This window comes from Euprymna scolopes, chromosome 22 (assembly GCF_053919585.1).
Source record: "Euprymna scolopes isolate OS-2025 chromosome 22, ASM5391958v1, whole genome shotgun sequence".
Lineage (NCBI taxonomy): Eukaryota > Metazoa > Mollusca > Cephalopoda > Sepiida > Sepiolidae > Euprymna > Euprymna scolopes.
In genome coordinates, this window is record NC_136503.1 from 2,162,310 (window position 1) to 2,182,058 (window position 19,749).

The window sequence follows — 19,749 nt, forward strand, 5'->3', positions numbered from 1 at the left end:
AGTCTGTTGCCAAGGTCACTGGAAAGATGGTGGGATCCTTCTACCGCTCCAGAAGATATCTCACTACTGATGCAATTCTCTATCTATATAAAAGCCAAGTACGTCCAAGGATGGAATACTGCTGCCACATCTGGGCAGGAGCTGCTAAAAACAGCTTATCCTGCATTGACAGAGTACAAAATAGACTTTGTGGCTTAGTGGGGGATGCCCTTTTCTCTACCTTGCAACCTCTCTCCCACAGAAGAGACGTTGTGAGCCTATATTTGTTTTATCGTTATTTCCATGGCAGGTGCTCGTCTGAACTCCAATCTCTGGTCCCCCTTGCCAATCTTTTACGAGAAACACCCGTCTAGCTGAAATCACTGTCTAAAATTTTCCCCACTCTTTATCTGTGCCTAAATCAAAACGTGGATTCCATGAACAAAGCTAATTTCTTAGAACTGCATGCCTGTGGAACTCTTCCGTCTGCCTGCTTCCCACCTGACTACGACCTGGATGTCTTCAAGTCCAACGTAAAGAAATTCCTGATGAACCGCCCCCTTAAGTAGACACTTTATTAAATCTCCACACTAATGTACTGTACATGCAATAACCCTTATCCCTGAGTGGCTTCCGGGCCTTGATAAGTGGTGACCACCTTGTAAAAAAAAAAAAATTGCGGCGATGGGACAGGAGTTAGAACTTGATCGATAGTGCGAGACCTATTAGATTTTTTTTTTTTTTTTTTTTTTTACTCACTTTCACCCCAAACAAGGCATATCACCACTTGGACGTAAGTGGCTACTAATTGGGACCATGCGTAGAAAGGATTACAAGATGTTGGTTTATGTAACGTTTAAACTTCTGCATATCAGTACAGTCAGAGCAGCAAGTAGCAGGCAGAAGTTCCAAAATCTTGCTGTTCTTGGGAAGAAACTATTAGAATAGAAAGCTTTCTAGCATTTAGGGACCTCAAAAGTGAAGGCAGGTTAGGGTCAGGGATATATACATCGAGGGGGCACAAGTGCAACGAGTTCGTCAGTGCACATTCCATTAAAATACTTGTAAAACAAATGCAGGGATGCATCATTGCGGTGATGAGACAGGCGTTGAAGCCTAGCTGACGAAGATTGGACACATTTTTTGGATTTTGTTTAAAAGGGAGAGACTAGTGGTTGATGTACCAGCCCAGATGTAACAACAATACTACATGCATGCATGAATTATAAAAATATAAGATATTCTCTGGTATGGGTAATTTTCTAGCATGGTAGAGAGAATCCACCTTCTTTGCAGCAGATTTGGCAATGTCTTTATTCCAATTCATGTTGCCTATGAATGTTAAGCTGAGGAGTTTGAAGAGTTTTCAAGAAGCGTATTATTTGTCGTGGCAATTATTTGTCGTGGCAATTATTTGTCGTGGCAATTATTTGTCGTGGTAATTATTGGTTAAGAAGATAATTGTTAAACAAAAGAAGCTTGGTCGTATGTTGACGGAGCACAGTTTATCATTCAGTTTATTACGCATCATTAATTGTTTGAGTTTTTGCGCTTCCTTCTCCTTACATATACACACGGGAAATTCCTTTCAATTTCAGTTGTCATTGGTTACCCTGATATAAAAAAAAAGCAGAGATAATTTTGTACTTTGGATTCGTTTCGTGCATGAATATATTTGACATTGAAGAAAAAATTTAAGTTTATACAAGGCAGAACAATGTAACAGAACGCATAGCGTGTGTGAAAATATCAGTAGGAGCAGTAAGATAGCTGTCTTACAAGGTTATTAGCAGCAGCCGAAAAAAGCACATATGTAAATTAGGAACTAGCTGGTGCAGCAAGAAAAAAAAAAAAAAAAAAGGACACCATGTGGTCAGGGGAAGATTTAAAAAGATGGACGTGTAAAGTCGAAGCTGAGAAATGGCTATGACCGGTGTGTAGTAGAACAGAAAAATGCGTGTCACGTAAAATGGACGTGTGGCACCGCAGTCGCATTGAGAGACTCTTTAAGCTGATGTCGACGGCAAGAAAGAAAAACGGGGATAAACGACTAGTGTTATACTAGAAAAAAAAACGCTGACCCGGATTTGTTTGTCCATTTGTGACGTTACAATACAAAAATGTGATGAATAAACTTAAATTGCCGCAACTTAAGATATAATGGTGAAACCAGTTATGCAGTTTCACTTTTGTTGATCCATTTCATGTGTGTAGAACCATACATATTGCATAATATATATATATATATATATATATATATATATCAAAATTCAGGCTTGAGATGTTCAAAAGTAGGGACTAATGAATACGAGGTTGTTAGATAGTGCTCGATAACAAGAGCAAAAAATTGTTATTTATTCGAGGGTAAACAGTTACATTTGGTCGCTACAAACAGCCATCTGTTTCAGTCACTGAGACTTTGTCAGGCGACCCTGAACCATTCAACTATAGCAAAAAAGAAAAAGCTATAGCGTCAAATGGTTTAGAGTCGCCTGGCCTGATGAAGTCTCAGTGACTGAAACAGATGGCTGTTTGTAGTGACCAAAGGTAACTGTTTACCCTAAAATAAATAATAAAACATATATATATATATATATATATACACACACACACACACACATTTTTTTATGCAATATTTTACATGTAGGATGTTTTTACTTGCGTCAGATGGTGTGTCCATGATGCTATATTTCGAGATGTCTTCCCGTCATCAGGTGTGTGTTCAACTTTCAAACATGCATGGCATCCTACATGTGAAATAATGTATATATAAAAAACGTGTGTATATATATATATATATATATATATATATATATATATATATATATATTTTGTTATGCATACACACACACTGGAGGCCTATTCAACCTGGCCAGGCTACGCTCAAAAACTATGGTTAACCGCGTACAGATCCGTGAACTCCTGTACGCTGATGATGCTGCCTTCATCGCCAACTCGGAGGTTGAGCTTCAGGCAATGTGCTCCTCCTTTGCTTCTGCCTGCGAGGAGTTTGGTCTCAAAATCAGCCTAGGCAAGACGGTGGTCTTTGCCCAGCCTGCTGGGCTTTCACCCATAATAACCGTAAACAATCATGTACTGTCAAACGTCACCAAGTTCACTTACTTGGGTTCTACAGTTGATAACACCAACAGTCTTGATTGTGAACTGGACTCCCGCATTGGAAAGGCATCAACAACTTTCGGCAGGCTTAGTGAGAGAGTCTGGAAGAACAAGTCCCTCTCGCTACACCTAAAGATCAGGGTTTACGAGGCCTGCATCCTCAGCACTCTCCTGTATGGCAGTGAGACTTGGTGCACCTACCGCCGACACGAACACCGTCTGAACGCCTTCCACTTCCGATGCCTGCGCACAATTCTTGGATTCACATGGAAGGATCATGTACCAAACACAGCTATCCTCTCCACGACCAAGAGTACTGACATGTACACAGTGCTGCGCATCCGTCGCTTACGTTGGGCTGGCCACACCTGCCGCATGGACGACAGCCGGCTACCAAAAGCACTTCTCTTTGGAGAGATAGCTGATGCCCCTTGCTGTGCTGGCAGGCCACGCCTCCGCTACAAGGATGTCCTGAAACGTGACCTCCAGGTCTTCGGCATCCCTCACAACACTTGGGAAACCTCTGCCGGCAACCGAGTAAAGTGGCAAGCTGCTATAAGATCTGGTGCCAAAAGATCCTGCCAGCAATACACAGACTTCCTGAACTGTAGAAGACTGAAGCGCCTTGCCAATCGTCGTCCTCGACGTTAAGGGCCTATGTATGTATGTATGTACACACATGCATTGGATCAACAAGAGTGAAACTGCATAACTAATTCCACCATTTTATCTTAAGTTGCGTCAATCTGAATCTATTCGTCACGCATTTGCATTCTTTTGCCTTCCATAAACTTAAATTTCGTCTTCTATACACATTAAACAATGCTTCAAGTAAACTACTTTAACCTTAAACTGAACATATTATTTGAAATTTTCTACGGTCTAATGATTTTTAATGGATTTTGTTTCTTAGCACCATCTTTTAGGTGCGACTGCCTGTGATCGTAGCATAATGCTTTACGACATGAGAGGAACAGCGCCGCTACGAAAAGTAAGTCGTTCTTCATAATCTTCTAAAAGTTTTTTTTTTTTTTGTAATTTTTAATGTTTTTGTTCTTAATGTAATCAATCACCACTTACAAAGGCCAAAAGCATCTTGGGGATAAATGTTAACATGCTGGATTGATTGTTAGTTGGATTATTATATTATGATTATGAAGAATATTATGAAAGGATTAAAAAGGATGAATAGAATTTGCATAAACAGTTTTTGTCTCATTTTCTTACTAATGGAACACATTACCACATGATTGCTTGCATGCATGCTATAACACTTGTTTTTAAATTCAATGTAAATACTTTTCGTAAATTATTCCGAATTTGTTTCGGTTTTGTCAATTTCAATTCATACGCATAAAATTCATCATTATAAAATTGTTAATCTATTCGTATCCTCATCGACTTATGTTTTAGAATTTTTATGGATGAGGATTGATAATTTCTCTGGAAGGAACTGTAACCTCACTAATATAAGTAATAATCAGTTGTAAGTGATAGTCATTGGAAGTTGAAGGTTCAATTCTCAGTGCGGGGCGATACTAAAAATACAATTACGAATTAATTTTACTCCGTCATGGCTGACCGAACGAAATCTAACTAACACCGTGGATTGAATGAAAGCTTTTTTTTTAAAACTCCGTACAGATTTCTGAGTTAGACAAGATGCACCTGAAGAAGGTTGGAGGTGACATCGACCAGATTCATAAGAATAACATCCAAGAGGAGTAGTTTGAATAATGCCAATAATCCAAAGTATTAACTTTTATCCTCAAATGTCTTTTAGCCTTCATGATTAATTAATCAAGAATAAAAAAAGGAATTCTGGTGGCTCTTTTAAAATTTTGAGTTGAATCCTAACCTTCATAATGTCATTAAGGTCCATGAGCTGAAAAATGACGTCCTTATTGAGATCCTAGCAAGCAAGATCTGTTGAACGGTCAATGAATCTCAAATTTATACAAAAAGCATTAGAAAACTCAAGAATTGCTATGAAAAAAAGAGAAAAATAAAGAACACAATGATTTGTACTGAAACTCCTTAAAAAACAAATTCAAAATAAGTTTTGTGTTTATGTGTAATTAAAGATTTTGTTGTTTCATGGATTTTAAAGATTAAAATGTTTATTATTTACTTATGAACTACAATTAAAAAGAAAGGAATATGATTTGATTTGTAGTAAAACTAAACTTATGTATGTTTTAAGCAGAAGGCAATCAAATGTTGCAAAACATTTAAATATGAATTTAGGTAATAAACAATTATTAAACAATCAACTTCAAAATCAGCAATATTTTTTAAAATCAAAACCAGCAATAAATAATTCAGATTCGATTATGGGGAGTGTTTGATTTTTGGACATGGACATTTGTTGATATAACATATAATAATCATATCTTGTTGCCAAATAACACTACAGTAATTTTTATCAATAAACTTTAATTTCCCTTCACTTTTTTTTTTCAATAATTTTTAATTTCCCTTCACTTTTTATTCAATAAATTTTAATTTCCCTTCACTTTTTATTCAATAAATTTTAATTTCCCTTCACTTTTTATTCAATAAATTTTAATTTCCCTTCACTTTTTATTCAATAAATTTTAATTTCCCTTCACTTTTTATTCAATAAATTTTAATTTCCCTTCACTTTTTATTCAATAAATTTTAATTTCCCTTCACTTTTTATTCAATAAATTTTAATTTCCCTTCAGTTTTTTATCAATAAACTTTAATTTCCCTTCAAAATCCTCAATGTTAATGAATGTCTTCTGTTATGTGTATTCTAATTCAGCAGTAACACTTTCAGTTAATGCATGTTTAAGGACAGAATTTTCCAGACATATTTCTTTGAGTTAGGTGGAGGTGACTCTCTTAAAATGATCACTGATGATAAATAGCAGTGACAGTTTGGTAGAATTTGAGGAATAGTACCGTTCTGAAAATATATTTTTAGTCTAACAATAATTATGTTGCCAGTCTTTTCATAAAATGATGATGTCTCCTGACATATGTCCTCAGGACGAAAATGAAATTCACATACCTTTAAGAAACAATTTAAAAGACAACTATATCATAAATTAAACTAAAAACTAGGATACTAAAAAGAGCTCTCGGTTAGTTTCAACAATAAAAAAAAGTTAAAGAAAAAACAACTAATAATAATAAACTTCATATAACACTTTATTTGATACATAAATAATATATACGATGGTACATTTTAAAAAATATTGTGATGAAATTTCAAATTTTAATAAGCTGAACTTTTTTTTAAAAACTAAAAGATTGTAATAAAAATGAATATAATTGTAATGTCACAATCGAGTTCACTAAATTTCTTGAAAATTCACTAAAAATATATAATCGATAACTCAATAAAATATTATTTATTATGACAACAGGCTTAGAAAACTCCTGTTTATGTAAAACTTCCTTGGATTGGAGATGCTGGTCAGTGTTTGGGTAGATGGATTATTAAATCTGTACCAAATTGTTTCCTGTCTGTTGTGTTACGTTTGGTTTTTGATGCAAAATCTACATTCCCCCTGGTCATGAAGGATAGTTTGACTTGCATCACACAAAACAATGTTGTTTATGAATTTAATTGCCAGTGTGCTGCTGGCTATAAGGGTCAAACTTCCTTAAATTTTGCAGACATGCATTAACCAGCGTACCCCAACAAAAATTAGACTGGACAAGCCACATCAGTCTCGTCCTTCTTCTACCTTAGAATCTTCCATTGGCCAACACCTAATCAAAAATCCAGCTTGTGTTTATGCATATAAAATGGACTGTTTTAGAATTATACACTGAGCTGACTCTCAAAATCATTTAAAGATTTTAGAGTCAGTCTCGATTATACCATGTAAACCCTCTCTCTTTCTGTCAGCTGAAGGAATTTATTAAATCATTGGACTTGCTCGGGGATATATTTTAATCGTTCTCATACTCCCCTCCCCCATCTTATTTGTACATACATTTTATATAATTGTATATATATATTATTTTACACAAATTCCCATTCGTTTTTTTTCTTGTGATAATTTAATTTGTGTTTGTATTTCTGTTTTATACCAACAATTTTCATGTATTATTTCTAAAGCGCTATATGTATATATGTATGTATATATATATATATATATATATATATATATATATATATATTTAAAAGAGTGTAGCCATCAACAATTGTGGGATTTTTTTAAAGGTTTTCATCATATTTTTATTTTAAAATATTTTTATAACGCGTTTCGAGCTTAGGGTGTGCTCTCTTCAGATATTTTCGTAAAAAGTTTTTCTTTAAAATGGGAGTTTGTAGAATTACCTCCGCTGATATTAAATATGTTTTTCAGAGTGATGCGTGTGTTCAGACATTCTGTCTCCAACTGTAAGTGTTCACAGTGTCCGGTCAAAGTTATTTTCAAAGAGTGTTTTTTAGTCCATATGGTGAAGGTTTTTATGGTTTTTTTAGGGTTCTTTTTAAAGACTTTCTTTCCCCATGTATAGCATACACTCACACACAATCACATACGCATACATATACATTCATGTACATGTACACATGCACACGCACACAGGCACACACACATACACACACGTACATACATAGAAATATATGTAGGAGCATACATATATACATATATACATACCCACCTACACACTCACACACATCCACCGCTAACAATTATTTTTATTTTTTTTTTTATATATATATATATATATATACTTTCTTTTTTTTTTTTTTCCAACCAAAACACGCATGTATATATGCGCTTAATCATTCAGACATACGTACACGCACCCACACACACACAAGTAAGATGGAGAATAGGTAGAAGATATATATACACGCACATACACACATATATGTACACACATATATGTATGTGCACATACACTCACAAACATCCACATACTATGTAGGCACATACACACACACATGCACACACACAGACATATGCAGGGGCTCACACAAATCTGGCACAATAAAACTTGCCATCGATACACAAAACTCAGAATATATTAGCGCTCCAAACCCTAGTGACCTTACATTTAGACCCATTGTAGCAGGACCAGCCTGTCCGACAAGCAGACTTAGCAACTTAATAGACATCTTATTACAACCTTTCACAGATCAAGTTAAGAGCTACATAAGGGACGACATCCATTTTCTTACTACCTTACCACATACAGTAGAAAACGGGACACTATTAGTTACATTTGACGTTAGCAGTTTATATAGTAATATACCCCATGAATTAGGAAAAGAAGCAATACTATTTTGGATCAACAGACACGCACGAACACTACATCCCAGATTCACAAAGCAATTCATTATCGATAGTATAGACATAATTCTAAATAATAATTCCTCTGAATTCAACAATACCAACTACATCCAAACACTAGGTACAGCAATGGGAACGAAAATGGCACCGACTTACGCAACCCTTACATTAGCCTACCTAGAAGAAACCCTATATAAAAAATAGAACAAAAATTTGGCCACAGCACTAAAATACTGTTTGTAGAATCATGGAAAAGGTACTTAGATGACTGCTTCATCCTATGGAAACCCACATGGGGGGACATCACAGACTTACACACCATACTCCAGAACCTACACCCAAAAATTAAATTCACCATAGAACAAAGCTCTACAGAATTACCTTTCCTAGACATACTGATAAAGATTAAAGACAATAACATTATCACAGACATTTACCGCAAACCTACAGACACCCAACAATACCTACACTTTAAAAGTCACCACCCTAAAAGCTGCATAAAATCAATTCCCTACACCCTAGCACGTAGAATCTGCACCATAATCACGGACAATAACCTTTGAAAAATCCGACTCAAGGAACTACGAATAAATTTAAGAAAAAGAAAATACCCATCACAACTTATAGACAAAGGGATCCAACTTGCGACAAATATATCAGTAGAAGATTTGAGAAGCCCTAAAGAACGAAACAAAGAACAAATCCTAACATACGTCTCCACACACAACACAAACAACCCAGAGCTTTTCACAGAGATAACGAAAAACCTCGTCCTACTTAACCAAAACAGCAAACTAAACAACTTCCTTAAAACAACAAAAATAATAAAAAGCAAACGCCAACCCAAAAACCTAAAACGCATTCTTACCTCATCCAAACTCAATCAAGACGCAACAAAAGGAGTCACAAAATGCAACAAACAACGATGTGGAGTCTGCAACATAATATTAGAGGGAAACACATACACATTTACGAACCCCATACAAACATTCAAAATTAAAAAAAACCTAGATTGCACCTCAAAAAACGTGATCTATGTAATAAAATGTCCAGCATGCGATAAATCCTACATAGGCGCTACAAAAAACCTTAGTAATAGAGTAGCCCTACACCGATCCAACATCAAAATCGCAGAAAATAGACACCTACATGTATCACAACATATACACACATGCAGTGGAGGCAGATTCGAGATAATGCCCATCTTCCAAACTGACAACTACTTCTACTTGCTAACACAAGAAAAAAATTTCATAGCAAAGTTTAACCCCGCCTTAAACATCTCTCCATAATTATACACATAAATAGGCAAAACACAAAATACACTGCTTGGGTAAGTGTGCACTCTCACACACGAAACAACAAAAAAGCACAATAAGGCACACACACACTTTCGCGGGTGCGCGCGCCCATACCCAGTACAGTACCATTTCTCTTAACTAAACAAACAACTAGAAATTAAACGTATGTATATGTGTGTGCGTGTGTATATGTGTGTGTGTGTGGGTGTGCACATATGATTGTGTATGCGTGTGTGTATATGTATATATCATCTGTTATCTATGCTACATCTTGTTTGTATGTATACGTGCACTTATGTTTGGGTGACCGAATCCATGTATGCATATGTGCTTGGATTGGAAAGGAAATTTCAACCAATATATACATAAGGTGGGATGTATGAATATGTATGTGTGTGTGTGTGATTGTGAGTGCATGTGCCCATATATATATATATGGGTGGATGAGTGTATACACATCCGTATGTATGTGTGTGTGTATATATATATATATATATATATATATATATATATACACATATGTATGCACATGTATGAGTGGGTAAATGTGTTCGTGTGGATATGGATATACGCGTATGTGTGAGCCCCTGCATATGTCTGTGTGTGTGCATGTGTGTGTGTATGTGCCTACATAGTATGTGGATGTTTGTGAGTGTATGTGCACATACATATATGTGTGTACATATATGTGTGTATGTGTGTGTATATATATATCTTCTACCTATTCTCCATCTTACTTGTGTGTGTGTGGGTGCATGTACGTATGTCTGAATGATTAAGCGCATATATACATGCGTGTTTTGGTTGGAAAAAAAAAAAATAAATAAATAATTGTTAGCGGTGGATGTGTGTGAGTGTGTAGGTGGGTATGTATATATGTATATATGTATGCTCCTACATATATTTCTATGTATGTACGTGTGTGTATGTGTGTGTGCCTGCGTACGTGTGCGTGTGCATATGTACATGAATGTATATGTATGCGTATGTGATTGTGTGTGAGTGTATGCTATACATGGGGAAAGAAAGTCTTTAAAAAGAACCCTAAAAAAACCATAAAAACCTTCATCATATGGACTAAAAAACACTCTTTGAAAATAACTTTGACCGGACACTGTGAACACTTACAGTTGGAGACAGAATGTCTGAACACACGCATCACTCTGAAAAACATATTTAATATCAGCGGAGGTAATTCTACAAACTCCCATTTTAAAGAAAAACTTTTTACGAAAATATCTGAAGAGAGCACACCCTAAGCTCGAAACGCGTTATAAAAATATTTTAAAATAAAAATATGATGAAAACCTTTAAAAAAAACCCACAATTGTTGATGGCTACACTCTTTTAAATATACATTTTTTCTCTCGTTGGAACTACACAACCATCACTTTAAAAATATATATATATATATATATATATATATATATATATATATATATATATATATGAGCAAACAGTTAATGAAATATGTTAAAAAACACTTTGAAATGAGTTAAAAACATATTTAATCTGAAAAGGAAACACTAGAAAAATGGATAGTCCTTAATCGCGGAGTTTCGAAGAAATACTTTCCTTCTCATCAGAAGGTAGGAATTAGCAAAATGCGGGATCGGATTTTGCATGCAGAAGTATTTGATGAAACAACAAATAAGTCAAAGATCTTACTTGAAAACAAAATATATATATATGTATGTATGTATGTATGTATGTATAATGTAGTACTGATTTCAAAAGTTAAAAACAAAAATGACTTAGGTGCCATCAGCTAAACCAAAACATTTAGCACTCGAGCCGTATTCTCTCATTTAGTTTTCTAGCTGCATTCCCTACCATTTGAGTTATCAACGGATAAGAAAGATTCAAAATTAAACCACTTCAAGCTGTGATTCATCCATTTTTTTTTTTTTTTTCAATCTGGCATTGCTTTACTGCACAATTCTAATTACTAGTTGTGTATACCATTTTATTTTGTTTATTTAACAAATTATTTTTAATAGGATTTCTCAGTTAAATTTTAATAAATCAATAACTAAATTGATTATGGTTATGTTGCTTTAATCGATTTAAAAAATTATTGAACTTAAACAACTTTTTTGAAAACTTTTAATCTTTTAAAATTCATCCAGATTTGCTAAGAATTTTCTTTGACAAATTTACATTTTTGAATTCCTTTGGTCATGAAATATTTCTTTTTTAATAACAAAAGAATAAAATGGCTGGCTTGTTTGTGAAGAAAACAAAATGTATTTTGATGATTTTAATTTTGTAATTTTTTTTTTAATAAGATACAAAATTTTATTAATATCGTCTTTTTGTTTACTTTTTGTTTACATTTCTAAATCATATTTGATATGTAACTGGATTGGCCAAAATATATTTTAGGTTTTACTAAAACTCAAGTCGAATGCCCTCGCATGGAATCCAATGGAACCTTTCATCTTCACGGTGGCCAATGAAGATTACAAGTGAGTTTTAATGTTTGCTTTTTTTTTTCTTTCACCATTATGAAAAACCGAAAATTCTAGTTTGACTTGTTTCGATTGCTGAGAAATGTCAGACATGTACTATGCAAAAACAAAATTCCAGAAAAGGGTCGTGAGGATGGCTGAAACAAAACTGGTTGATCATGCTACATCAAGATAGCTGGACTTTGTTCTGATCAAGATTTAACGAGTTATTATGAAGAGCGAAATTCAGTGCACTGGTTTCATGGGATGCAAAAGAAATTAATGATTATGACAAATGTTTTTTTTATCTCCAATATCTATTCTGTTATTTTGTTATTCTGTTATTCTTTTGATTCTTTTCTTTTTTTTTTTTTTTTTTTGAAATTTTGTTCATTAGTTTTCCTAAAATATTACATGGCTATATATATAATGGATGTAGAAAATTGACAGATCAGGTTTATTCAACAGTGGATTTGTATATAGTTAAATAGCTAAATATATCCATTAGTTTTTGCTCAGAATAAACTAAAAGTTGAAATTAATGTTTGCATGAATCCAGTCAGGAAAACTGGATTTTACACTGGAATGATTGAAAAATGCCCTCTTCTATCCTTTTAAAAAACTGCACAGATATCTTATGTATAATTATGTTATTAAAACTTATCAAGATAAAAGCTCAACACTATCAAGGGGAGCAAGAAACAATATTAAACGAAATATAACTTTTATATAACTTTATTATATCATCAGAACAATAAGGAAAAGTTAAGTGGAAAATTAAGAAAAAACCTCTTTAGGACATGGCATTTTGAAGCTAAATGCTTCTCATCAGAAGAGAAGGGCCAAAATTATACAAAATGCAAATAAAAAAAAATGGCTTAATGAGATTTAGATATGATATGATATGAGAATAAAGGAATAGGATAAAATGACAGAAAATAGAATTGAGAAAAATTATGATTTTGTTAAGAATTGAGAAAAATTATGATTTTGTTAAGAATTGTGAAAAATTATGATTTTGTTAAGAATTGAGAAAAATTATGATTTTGTTAAGAATTGTGAAAGAGATGATTTTGTGAAGAATTGTGAAAGAGATGATTTTGTGAAGAATTGTGAAAGAGATGATTTTGTGAAGAATTGTGAAAGAGACGATTTTGTGAAGAATTGTGAAAGAGACGATTTTGTGAAGAATTGTAAAAGTGGACGATTTTGTTAAGAATTGTGAAAGAGATGATATGTCAATGTATGCTGAAGAAGGGCAGGATTGCAAGACTGTCAAACATTGTAGCAGAAACATTAATGGACGGCTGCAAATTTAACCAAGCGTTGAGATGATTGGATTTGACAAATAAGGTCATAAACGGATGTTCTAAAAAAGGATTTTAGTATGAAGATAAAGACAAAGCTCCAGATAAACACGATTACAGAAGTTTAAAGTTTAACGTGATTAGGAAAATAATTTAACAGCAAAAATGTCTCCTAAATTATCAAAATTCCAGTTTTTGTAAATATATTTAAAAAAAATGTCTCCCAAATTCAACAAAAGTCGTGATTAATAGCTGTTTATTGATTGTATAGGCAGACAACTTATAATTTACTCAGTCAAGTCAGTGAATGCAAAGGGAGATAACTTGTCCTTTACTTATTAAACTTGATCTGATTGTTACTATCCTATTTGTCTGAAATAATATTTTTTTGTGTGAATTTAATTGAAAATTTGTGAGTTAAGAAGCAAATTGAACGCAGACTTTTTTAAAGAGGAGACATTTATTTATTTAAAAACTAGCGGGGGTACCTGGTGTTGCTCAGTTTTTTGGAGGTGTGTTTGTAAGGGGGGGAATATAAACTAAAAATAAAAACAATGTTAAAATTCTGTTAAAAAAAGTCGGCCCCCCTCCCAAAAAAAAACAGCGAACAAACGTAAAACTTCTATAAAAAAGAAATCGAAAAACAGAAAGCATAAATTAGGGAAAAAATCATGAATGTGTTCGGAAAACCAAAAAAACACAGCGAAAAAAAAAAAATTTTTTTTTTTAATTATCTACAAAACGAAATGAAACAAAAAAAATGGCATAAATAACCCTTCGATTCAGTTAACTTCATAGTGCGTTTCACCCAGTCCATTCTAGTTTTTTAATCAACTACAAAACGAAATAAAGCGAAAAAAAAAATGGCATAAATAACCCTTCCAGTTTTTTTTCAGCAACTACGAAGTAAAGAAAACCCAAACCAGTGTTCCTTCGTAACTGTCTCTTATGGACGATTCCGCAACGGTGTTAAGTGGTGGCGGGCAAAGGATGAATTTATTAGAGAGAAAAGATTTTACAACTTCCATTGATCTTGACCGAATATAGGAATCTACGATTATCGAGGAAGTGGATAGGCAATATGCCTATAACACACCTGAAATATTGTGCTGCAGTTTGTGCATATTATATTTGCATGAAATGTCTTTATTTTTAATCCTATTAAGGTCAAAGTCAGAGGGGAAAGAATGGGTTTATTTTATATATATAGGGATTATAAACAATTCAGTTTTGTTGATATATCATCAGGCATCAAATCATTTGTGTGTTTTCTTTTTCCTTCCTTGCACTCTGGTGACACTAGATTGGAACATTTGAAAAACTCTGCACATTTTGATTTTTTAGTGATACCATGTTATGAGAAAATAAAATAAAAAAACACAAACGGATTTCACGAAACGTAGTTGTTTATTTTTTTTTTTTAATCTGCATTTGTATATGCTGCTTAACTCACAAATTAAAACGATTTTTAATGAAAATTTTTATTTGTAAGATTTTTTAAATGAAAATACTGTCATAAGGTAATTATTTATTAAAAAAAATTATATTTTGCTAATTTAAAATAAACATCAAGTGCGTTTGAAAACCAAATCACAACGTAATATTAGGAAAATCAGCAAATATTTTACTTGTTTGAAATTTATAACATAAATATATTTCGGAGTATGTTTTCTTTCTTTTTTTTCTTTTCTTCTTTCTCTCCATATTGTAAAGTTTGAGAAAGAAAAGTCTGTTTGTAAAGAGCCACGTGTAGTATCTCAGCGGTTGTATTTTGCAATGTTAGAACTATGTGTTGGCAACGCGCGATTAACGTCAAGGGTGGGAGACCTATTATAGAAACGTTGATTTAATTTGAATAAAATAAAATATGTATCGAGTGCGCTTGAAAGCCAAATCACAACGTAATATTAGGAAAATAAACAAATATTTTACTTGTTTTCTTGACGTATATTTTCCCATTTTTACAGTCTCTACACATTTGATATGCGTAATTTAAGAAAACCGGTAAATATTCATGCTGATCATGTGGATGCAGGTAAGATGTTATTTTTTTATGTTTATTGCTTTCAACATGAAATGCATTGTCAGGCGAGAGTTTTTCTTTTTGGTATTTTTTATTTTAAAACATTTTTCATTATAATTTTTTATTTTATAATATTTTATAACATTTTTTAAATGTTTTTATAATATTTTATATTATAACATTTTTTTTAATTTTTTATTTGATAACATTTTTTAATTTTATATTATAACATTTTATAACATTTTATATTATAACATTAATAACATTTTTATAACATTTTTTAATTTTTTTATAACATTTTTTAATTTTTTTATAACATTTTTTAATTTTTTTATAACATTTTTTAATTTTTTTATAACATTTTTTAATTTTTTTTATAACATTTTATAATATTTTATATTATAACATTTTTTTAAATTTTTTATTTGATAACATTTTTTAATTTTATTTTATAACATTTTATATTATAACATTAATAACATTTTTATAACATTTTTTAATTTTTTTATAACATTTTTTAATTTTTTTTATAACATTTTATAATATTTTATATTATAACATTTTTTTAAATTTTTTATTTGATAACATTTTTTAATTTTATTTTATAACATTTTATATTATAACATTAATAACATTTTTATAACATTTTTTAATTTTTTTATAACATTTTTTAATTTTTTTATAACATTTTTTAATTTTTTTATAACATTTTTTAATTTTTTTATAACATTTTTTAATTTTTTTATAACATTTTTTAATTTTTTTATAACATTTTTTAATTTTTTTATAACATTTTTTAATTTTTTTATAACATTTTTTAATTTTTTTATAACATTTTTTAATTTTTTTATAACATTTTTTAATTTTTTTATAACATTTTTTAATTTTTTTATAACATTTTTTAATTTTTTTATAACATTTTTTAATTTTTTTATAACATTTTTTAATTTTTTTATAACATTTTTTAATTTTTTTTATAACATTTTATAATATTTTATATTATAACATTTTATATTATAACATTTTATATTATAACATTTTATTTTATAATATTTTATATTATAACATTTTATAAAAAATTTTTATAACATAATATTTTATATTATAACATTTTATAAAAATTTTTTATAACATAATATTTTATATTATAACATTTTATAAAAAATTTTTATAACATAATATTTTATATTATAACATTTTATAAAAAATTTTTATAACATAATATTTTATATTATAACATTTTATAAAAAATTTTTATAACATAATATTTTATATTATAACATTTTATAAAAAATTTTTATAACATAATATTTTATATTATAACATTTTATAAAAAATTTTTATAACATAATATTTTATATTATAACATTTTATAAAAATTTTTTATAACATAATATTTTATATTATAACATTTTATAAAAATTTTTTATAACATAATATTTTATATTATAACATTTTATAAAAATTTTTTATAACATAATATTTTATATTATAACATTTTATAAAAATTTTTTATAACATAATATTTTATATTATAACATTTTATAATATTTTATATTATAACATTTTATAATATTTTATATTATAACATTTTATAATATTTTATATTATAACATTTTATAAAAAATTTTTATAACAGAACATCCATTTGTTTACATGAGTATTCGTACAATCACGTCTTTTTCTCACTTCTATTTTTATAAACTTACCAGAAAATACGAACCGGTAATTTCAATTTGTATTTATCTTGATAGACCACACCCATTCTTTAAACTTAAATTCAAGCCATTATCACTGCACAAGCAGTAAGGCCATGCATATAAAATCAACAGTAGGTCCTTTGAAATGACAGCAGTGCATTTGAAATGAACGTTTCTGTTTAGAGCACAATTAAACCATAATATTTGACTTTATCATTTTTAAACTTTAAGTGAAGCCATCATTTACAGATAATTTTATAAAATCAACAGTAGATTCTCTACGGTGCAATGTAGACTACAATGTTTTGTGAACTTCGTTACTGCGAGAGACATGTGACGCTTCCTTCCGGTGCATCAAGATGGGTTCGCAACTAGAGCAGGCAATCAATGAGTTTGATTAAAAAATGGACAATTTCACCGATTTCGATGACAATAAAAATATTAGTGCGAAACACTTGTTGATCATTATTCAATCCGGGCCAACGTCGGGTCACCCAGCTAGTCTACTTATATATAAAAGACACTTTGTATTTATGTGTGTGTGTGAGTTCCCTATGTACTCGAAAACGGCTGAAACGATTTTTATGAACTTTCATACAAAGGTACTTCATGTGTCTGGCAGTGTTCTTAGATAGGTTTTGTATCAGAATGTTTTCGATAAGTCTTGATAATCGATAATCGAAATAATCCGATGAAAGAAGGAACAAACGATTTTGACCAAAGTTAACACTTTACACAGCCTAATATCACAAGTGCATTTGAAGAACTTTTATTTTAAGTGCATTTAGAAAGTTTTATTACTACACAAGCTGAAAGGCCCAACATATAAAATCAACAGTAGGTTCTTTGATATGACAGTGGCGCATGTTTGTTTAAAGCACAGTTGAACCATGATACTTGACTTCTGCATTTAAAACTTTAATTCAAGCCATTATATAAAAAATTTCATAAAATCTATATTAATTTCTCTACAGTGCAATGTAGACTACAATGTATTGTGGACTAAGTCTCTGAAAGGAGCCTCCTCCCAGTGCATTGTGATGGGTCCTAGTTAGAGCAGGCAATCAATCGATTTGATCGAAAAAATGGGTAATTTAACTGATTTCAATGACAATAAAAATATGGAATTGTGAAACATTCGTTAATCATCATTCAATCCTGGGCAACGTCGGGTCGCCCTGCTAGTTTACACATGTGAAAAAAAACGATAACGTTTTGAATTCAAATCAATTTCAGCTTTTTTGGTGCCTACTCATATTGCTCAAATTTTCTCTTTTTTTAAGAAATTGATAAATCGTTCACGTTCGAAAAAATTCCGAAACTGAATTTATTAATATTGCACATCCTGTTCCTTGTACGACGTTTTATTTTCTGTTTACCCCCCCCCTTTATAAAGTCTTAAGAATCAAATGTACTTCCAGATTTTGTCAGCTTTTGTCCTTTCTTTTCAGTAATTGACGTAGATTATTCCCCGACTGGCCGTGAATTTGTCTCCGCCGGGTGGGACAAGTGTGTACGCATCTTTCCTTGTCACTCGGGACACAGCAGGTATTTGACATTTTTTTCTTTCCTCCCTAACAAAACTTTTCGCAACGTCAACAACTTTGTTCGCATCCAGGTTATCATTCATCTCCATTGCCTTACACTTCCTTTTATTTATTTTTTTCTTTTACAAACGAGTCGTCACTTGTTAAGGCCTGAGGGCCACTCGAGGATAAGGGTTAAAGAGTGTATGGTGATTATGGAAACAACAGCTTAGTGATCATTAGTGGTTGAAATCAGGTAAAAAATATTTAAGGGGTAGCTCGACAAAAACTTGAAAAACAGAAGAGACGTTGCGAGCCTTTCCTTGTTTTATCGTTATTTCCATGGCAGGTGCTCGTCTGAACTCCAATCTCTGGTCCCCCCTCACCAATCTTTCACGAAAAACACCCGTCTAGCTGAATCCACTGTGAAAAATTTCCCCCACTCTATATCTGTGCCTAAATCAAAACGCGGATTCCATGAACAAAGCTTCTTTCTTAGAACTGCATGCCTGTGGAACTCTGTTCCATCTGCCTGCTTCCCTCCGGACTACAACTTGGATGTCTTCAAGTCCAATGTTAACAAATTCCTAATGAACCGCCCCCTTAATTAAACACTTCATCAAATCTCCACACTAACGTAATGTACTTGCAATAACCCTTATCCCTGAGTGGCTTCCAGGCCTTGATAAGTGGTGATCACTGTGTAAAAAAAAAAAAGTGTTTTTGCTGAGGTGGTTGACAATTTTATCTATTTAATGCAGATTCAAACAAACTCATGACACACAGAAGAAGACCAATGGGTCTGTATTGAGATGCAGAAGACCAGTATCTACTATTTTTAAATATTAGACAAATTAATGAGATTTTCCAAGTGGTTTGGAAGCATTTCTCCTTTAGACATCAATTGAACAGTTTTACAAGAATGAGTACTAATTCTGGTTGCAATTTTTTTAGTATTATGACTGAAATATTACCAGGACCAGTTGCTTTGATGGCTTAAAAAGGATTTTTATTTACAATTGCACTGTGAAAGTTTTTCCATTAAAACATATTTTTTATTT

At 31.6% G+C, this 19,749-nt stretch overlaps 1 protein-coding gene across 1 annotated transcript in view; it reads left to right on the forward strand.

Annotated features, from left to right (window-relative positions):
* LOC145243847 (DDB1- and CUL4-associated factor 13-like) overlaps nucleotides 1-19,749 on the forward strand; it is a 52,302-nt gene that overhangs the window by 23,879 nt on the left and 8,674 nt on the right. The window contains exons 6-9 of the mRNA XM_080106876.1: nucleotides 4,013-4,090; nucleotides 12,068-12,150; nucleotides 15,407-15,474; nucleotides 18,614-18,710. Coding sequence (XP_079963002.1) covers nucleotides 4,013-4,090; nucleotides 12,068-12,150; nucleotides 15,407-15,474; nucleotides 18,614-18,710 — 326 coding nt within the window. The remainder of the gene's footprint in view (nucleotides 1-4,012; nucleotides 4,091-12,067; nucleotides 12,151-15,406; nucleotides 15,475-18,613; nucleotides 18,711-19,749) is intronic.